Source organism: Salmo salar, unplaced genomic scaffold (assembly GCF_905237065.1).
Source record: "Salmo salar unplaced genomic scaffold, Ssal_v3.1, whole genome shotgun sequence".
NCBI classification, from domain to species: Eukaryota; Metazoa; Chordata; class Actinopteri; order Salmoniformes; family Salmonidae; genus Salmo; species Salmo salar.
In genome coordinates this window covers 7554-15000 of record NW_025548666.1, presented here as the reverse complement: position 1 = coordinate 15000, position 7447 = coordinate 7554, and the positions used below count along the sequence as shown (strand labels likewise).

General features: G+C 50.9%; 1 protein-coding gene across 1 annotated transcript in view; it reads right to left on the bottom strand.

Annotated features, from left to right (window-relative positions):
* Positions 1-3949, bottom strand: part of LOC106594592 (scavenger receptor cysteine-rich type 1 protein M130-like) — a 6690-nt gene extending 2741 nt beyond the window's left edge. The window contains exons 1-3 of the mRNA XM_045712644.1: positions 3841-3949; positions 576-605; positions 4-334 (exon numbers count right to left, since the gene is read on the bottom strand). Coding sequence (XP_045568600.1) covers positions 4-151 — 148 coding nt within the window. The 5' untranslated portion in view covers positions 152-334; positions 576-605; positions 3841-3949. The remainder of the gene's footprint in view (positions 1-3; positions 335-575; positions 606-3840) is intronic.
* Positions 3950-7447: the final 3498 nt, after the last annotated feature.

Sequence of the window (7447 nt, the reverse complement as noted above, 5' to 3'; positions counted from 1 at the left end):
TACCTGAACAGGTCACACGATGATAATATTCACCTTCACAGTCACCAGGAAGTACTCCTACTAAGATACCAGGTATGCCTTTTATGATGACACACTCTCTAATAGAAGACTCATTTCCCCTTGCAACTAAATAGTGTGACTCCTCTTCCATCTTCAATCAGAGGTCCACTTGATTCAGCTACAGGATTCCCACAGTCCAGCTGTCTACACACAACCTTAACCTCTCTCATGCTCTGCCACCAAAAACATAGACCTGACCACTCTCCTTCATAGAAAACTTCCACTGTCCCAGAACAGGAAGTGGTTCCATTCACCAGTCTGACTGAGAGTTCAGCTGTAAAACAGCAGAGAGGAAAACACACAGTGGTGAGGACAGATGATGACAGTGCTTCTGTTATTCTAACAGCAGTAGTGCTTTGTGGTTGACAAGTATTAGTAGTTCCATAAAACAGTACTTGTTATTGGGGTTTTAGATTGGTTTGTATGGACACATTAATTGTCTTCATGTGTTGGATAATAAAGTTGACGAATATTGAACTGCTATAATCACTGTAGATTTATACTCTTATACCTACCTGGTGGACTGACACTTTGAGCCTGGAGATCTGAGGAGAAAGAGAGGGAACGAGACAGAGAGAGAGAGAGGGAGAGAGAGAGAGAGAGAGAAAGAGAGGGAACGAGACAGAGAGAAAGAGAGGGAGAGAGGGAAAGAGAGAGAGAAAGAGAGGGAAAGAGAGAGAGATAGAGAGGGAAAGAGAGAGAGAGAGAGAGAGAGAGAGAGGAAGAGAGAGAGACGAGACAGAGAGATAGAGAGAAACAAAGGAGAAAGGGATGAGTCAGAGGAAGAGAGAGAGACAGAGGTTAAATGAACATCAACATGACCTTCCATGATGTGATGGGGAAGACAGGCTTATCGTTGGTACGGTGCAACAACACCCATGTGTTCTCACACTATATATACAAAAGTATGTGGACACCCCTTCAAAATTAGTGGATTTTATTTCAGCCAAACCCGTTCTTGACAGGTGGATGAAATCAAGCACACAGCCATGCAATATTGGTTGTAGAATGGCCTTACTGAAGAGCTCAGTGACTTTCAACAAGGCACCATCACAGGATGCCACCTTTCCAACAAGTCAGTTTGTCAAAATTCTGCCCTACTAGAGCTGCCCCCCGGGTCAACTGTAAGTGCTGTTATTGTGAAGTGGAAACTTCTAGGAGCAACAACGGCTCAACCGTGAAGTGGTAGGCCTCACACGCTCACAGAACGGGACCTCCGAGTGCTGAATCGCGTAGTGCGTAAAAAAAATGGTCTGTCCTCGGTCGCAACACTCACTACCGGTTTCCAAACTGCCTCTGGAAGCAACTTCAGCACGAGAACTGTTCGTCGGGAGCTTCATGAAATGGGTTTCCATGGCAAAGCAGCCGCACACAAGCCTAAGATCACCATGGCCAATGCCAAGCGTCAGCTGGAGTGGTGTAAAGCTCGGATAACAGGAGAACACAACCTGCCGAATGCTTAATGCCAACTGTAAGGTTTGGTGGAGGAGGAAAAATGGTCTGACGCTGTTTTTCATAGTTTGGGCTATGCCCCTTAGTTTCAGTGAAGGGGAAATATAATTGCTACAGCATACATTGCCAAACTAGACAATCTTGTGCTTCCAACTGTGTGGCAACAGTTTGGGAAGGTCCTTTCCTGTTTTCCGCATGACAATTTCCCCGTGCAAAAAAAGGCGAGGTCCAAACAGAATTGGTTTGTCGAGATCGGTGTGGAAGAACTTGACTGGCTGCACAGAGCGCTAACCTCAACCCCCATCAAACACCTTTGGGATGAATTGGAAATGCAGACTGCGAGCCGGGCCTAATCGCCCAACCTCACTAATGCTCTTGTGGCTGAATGGAAGCAAGTCCCTGGTTTAACGATCGTCTGTTGAAGAAGGGGACCAAAGCGCAGCTTTGACGACCCAGGTGAGTGTTCATTATACTATTTAATGATGAGAAACACTTTAACAAAAGAATCAAACGAAAGCCAATAGTTATGTCAGGTCACAATGTACAAAAACAGAAAATAACTACCCACAACAACCCTGTGGGAAAAGGCTACCCAAGTATGGTTCCCAATCAGAGACAACGACAGACAGCTGTCCCTGATTGAGAACCATACACGGCTAAAACAAAGAAATATCAAAACATAGAAAAAAGGACATAGAATGCCCACCCTAGTCACAAGCTGGCCTAACACAAAATAGAGAATAAAAACCTCTCTATGGCCAGGGCGTGACACCCGCAGCAATGTTCCAACATCTAGTGGAAAGCCTTCCCAGAAGAGAGGAGGCTGTTATAGCAGCAATGTTCCAACATCTAGTGGAAAGCCTTCCCAGAAGAGAGGAGGCTGTTATAGCAGCAAAGGGGGGAACCCACTCCATATTAATGCCCATGATTTGGGAATGAGATGTTAGATGAGCAGGTGTCCACATACTTTTGATCAGGTAGTGTACATTCCCCTTCAATGGAAATGTGTAACTCTCTTAGCCAATGAGTTTATATCTAATTTAATACATTTGATTTGGTCTGTTTTTTTTTTAAATCATTAATTTCAGAGGTCGGAGTCAAGCCGAGCCGGACCAAGAGTGGGAAAAGGTTACTGGTCGTGATGACATCACTGGTGAGAAGTCAGTAATGAAAAGATATTCAGTTGACTGCATGTTAGTCTGTCAGCCCCTGTCTCTGTTCTCTGTCCCTCTCTCCCCGCCCTCAATCTCTCTCTCTCTTCTCTCTGTTCTCTCTCCCTCTCTCCCCCCAAGTCTTTCTCTCCCCGCCCTCAATCTCTCTCTCTCTCTTCTCTCTGTTCTCTCTCCCTCTCTCCCTCCAAGTCTTTCTCTCCCCGCCCTCAATCTCTCTCTCTCTCTTCTCTCTGTTCTCTCTCCCTCTCTTCCCTCCAAGTCTTTCTCTCCCCGCCCTCAATCTCTCTCTCTCTCTTCTCTCTGTTCTCTCTCCCTCTCTCCCTCCAAGTCTTTCTCTCCCCGCCCTCAATCTCTCTCTCTCTCTTCTCTCTGTTCTCTGTCCCTCTCTCCCCCCAAGTCTTTCTCTCCCCGCCCTCAATCTCTCTCTCTCTCTTCTCTCTGTTCTCTCTCCCTCTCTCCCTCCAAGTCTTTCTCTCCCCGCCCTCAATCTCTCTCTCTCTCTTCTCTCTGTTCTCTCTCCCTCTCTTCCCCCAAGTCTTTCTCTCCCCGCCCTCAATCTCTCTCTCTCTCTTCTCTCTGTTCTCTCTCCCTCTCTCTCTCTCTCTCCTCTCTGTTCTCTCTCCCCCAAGTCTTTCTCTCCCCGCCCTCAATCTCTCTCTCTCTCTTCTCTCTGTTCTCTCTCCCTCTCTTCCCCCAAGTCTTTCTCTCCCCGCCCTCAATCTCTCTCTCTCTCTTCCTGACATATAGTGTTGGAGCTGTTGATCTTGACTCAGGTAACAGACCTCTAGCATCTACACCCCTCCCTTCTCCTGCTCTAACATAACACCAATATTAAATATAATACATCATTCTCATTCATTTACATAGAGACATATACAATCAGTATATTGACACGCTGAATACACAACAGTCAGATGCATGACACCATCACAACTTAACTGACATTAGTGCCTGTCCCCAGATGGACAGTTGGGCTACAGTAAAGTACATTTACAGGTGATCACATCATTGTCCTTCTTTGAGACACATTTCTCCTGTCTGCTTCCAGTTTCATGTTCTTTTGCTACCCCTGCAAATTATCATATATCTTAAAATATCAAAACATATCTCAGTAACTGTCACAAGTGTTATATCGGTATAAGAGCATCCTTCCTACCTGTGCTCCAGAACAGGATAATCAATATCACTGCAGGTATCATATCTGTCTCTAACTGGGGCTCCACTGAGCTATGCCAGCCTACTGTCTTGGAGAGTGGACTGAAGAGTGGGAAATACTGCTAGGCTATATGACTTCTATGTCATTAGTTCATTAGGTCTTTGATGTGAGATAAACTTCTCAGCAACTTATCTTAGATCAGTGGTTGAACACACTACAGCAAACTGAAAAACTCCACAGGAAACTGCTGACAGAGCAGCAACGTTTCACACAGTGTGTGCTATAATATCACCTCTAACTTTCGACAGCTTGAGTTCACCTCTTATAGAATATTGGCTTAAATGTTCCAGCACCTAAATATAAACAGTACCAGCACCCAAAATGAGTACTGCTCAGGCCTCATGTTAGAGCAGGAGAAGGGAAGGGGGGATGTGGTGTAGAAGCTAGAGGTCTGTTACCCAAGTCAACTCAACAGGTCTGATGCTGTATGTCAGGGTCAGGCTGGGCCGGGCCAAGAGAGGAAAACGGTTACTAGTTATGATGACATCACTGGTAAAGAAGTCAGTGATAAAATGATATTCTCGCTCTAACCCCTTCCTCCATCTTGTCCGTCACCTTCCCTCCCCTCTCTCTGGTTCTGACCATTACTCTCCCCTCCCTCCCTCCCTCCCTCCCTCCCTCCCTCCCTCCCTCCCTCCCTCCCTCCCTCCCTCCCCTCTCTCTGGTTCTGACCATTACTCTCTCCTCCTCCTCCCTCCCTCCCTCCCTCCCTCCCTCCCCTCTCTCTGGTTCTGACCATTACTCTCCCCTCCCTCCCTCCCTCCCTCCCTCCCTCCCTCCCTCCCTCCCTCCCTCCCTCCCTCCCTCCCTCCCCTCTCTCTGGTTCTGACCATAACTAGTGGAGATGACTGGCTGAGAGGAGATGACTTGTGGAGATGGGTGGCTGAGAGGGCCCTAGTGGAGACGACTGGCTGAGAGGGCCCTAGTGGAGACGACTGGCTGAGAGGGCCCTAGTGGAGACGACTGGCTGAGAGGGCCCTAGTGGAGACGACTGGCTGAGAGGGCCCTAGTGGAGACGACTGGCTGAGAGGGCCTAGTGGAGACGACTGGCTGAGAGGGTCCTAGTGGAGACGACTGGCTGAGAGGGCCCTAGTGGAGACGACTGGCTGAGAGGGCCTAGTGGAGACGACTGGCTGAGAGGGTCCTAGTGGAGACGACTGGCTGAGAGGGCCCTAGTGGAGACAACACCCATACCCAGCACCCAGCACACACCACCCAGCACCACCCACCACCCACCACCCAGCACCCACCACCCACCACCCAGCACCCACCACCCACCACCCAGCACCCACAACCCACCACCCAGCACCCACCACCAAGCACCCACCACCCAGCACCCACCACCAACCACCCACCACCCAGCACCCAGCACCCACCACCCACCACCCACCACCCACCACCACCCACCACCCAGCACCCACCACCCAGCACCCACCACCCACCACCCAACACCCAGCACCCAGCACCACCCACCACCCACTACCCACCACCCAGCACCCACCACCCACCACCCACAGCACCCAATACCCAGCACCCACCACATACCACCCACCACCCACCACCACCCACCACCCACCACCCAGCACCCAATACCCAGCACCCACCACATACCACCCACCACCCACCACATACCACCCACCACCCACCACCCAGCACCCAATACCCAGCACCCAGCACCACCAACCACCCACCACCCACCACCCACCACCCAGCACCCACCACCCACCACCCACCACCCAGCACCCACCACCCAGCACCCAGCACCCACTAGACACCACCCACCACCCACCACCCACCACCCAGCACCCACCACCTACCACCCAGCACCCACCACCCAGCACCCACCACCCACCACCCAGCACCCACCACCCAGCACCCAGCACCCACCACCCAGCACCCACCACCCAGCACCCACCACCCAGCACCCAGCACCCACCACCCACCACCCAGCACCCACCACCCCGCACCCACCACCCACCACCACCCACCACCCAGCACCCACCACCCACCACCCAGCACCCACCACCCAGCACCCACCACCCACCACCCAGCACCCACCACCCAGCACCCAGCACCCACCACCCAGCACCCACCACCCAGCACCCACCACCCAGCACCCACCACCCACCACCCAGCACCCACCACCCACCACCCAGCACCCACCACCCAGCACCCAGCACCCAGCACCCACCACCCAGCACCCACCACCCAGCACCCACCACCCACCACCCAGCACCCACCACCCACCACCCACCACCGAGCACCTTGACTGACTGACCTATTTTGCAAAGCAGACAAGACAAGCTTAAACAGTCATTAGGAGAGGTGCAGAGGAAGTTGTATGAATGAAGGGAATCAGTTGAATATAATTATAATATATTGGTTTTTTTTTACCTGAGCAGATCACTGTGAGTCCAGGAAGGAGATATAATTCAGGCTGGACCAGGAGACCTGTAAGAGTCAATGTGGAGGCTATATACAGGGTATTATGGTACAGAGTCAATGTGGAGGCTATATACAGGGGATTACGGTACAGAGTCAATGTGGAGGATATATACAGGGTATTACGGTACAGAGTCAATGTGGAGGCTATATACAGGGGGTACCGGTACAGAGTCAATGTGGAGGCTATATACAGGGTGTTACGGTACAGAGTCAATGTGGAGGCTATATACAGGGGGTACCGGTACAGAGTCAATGTGGAGGCTATATACAGGGGGTACCGGTACAGAGTCAATGTGGAGGCTATATACAGGGGGTACCGGTACAGAGTCAATGTGGAGGCTATATACAGGGGGTACCGGTACAGAGTCAATGTGGAGGCTATATACAGGGGGTACCGGTACAGAGTCAATGTGGAGGCTATATACAGGGGGTACCGGTACAGAGTCAATGTGGAGGCTATATACAGGGGGTACCGGTACAGAGTCAATGTGGAGACTATATACAGGGGGTACCGGTACAGAGTCAATGTGGAGGCTATATACAGGGTAGTACGGTACAGAGTCAATGTGGAGGCTATATACAGGGGGTACCGGTACAGAGTCAATGTGGAGGCTATATACAGGGGGTACCGGTACAGAGTCAATGTGGAGGCTATATACAGGGGGTACCGGTACAGAGTCAATGTGGAGGCTATATACAGGGGGTACCGGTACAGAGTCAATGTGGAGGCTATATACAGGGGGTACCGGTACAGAGTCAATGTGGAGGCTATATACAGGGGGTACCGGTACAGAGTCAATGGGGAGGCTATATACAGGGGGTACCGGTACAGAGTCAATGTGGAGGCTATATACAGGGGGTACCGGTACAGAGTCAATGTGGAGGCTATATACAGGGTGTTACGGTACAGAGTCAATGTGGAGGCTATATACAGGTGGTTACCGGTACAGAGTCAATGTGGAGGCTATATACAGGTGGTTACCGGTACAGAGTCAATGTGGAGGCTATATACAGGTGGTTACCGGTACAGAGTCAATGTGGAGGCTATATACAGGGGGTACCGGTACAGAGTCAATGTGGAGGCTATATACAGGGGGTACCG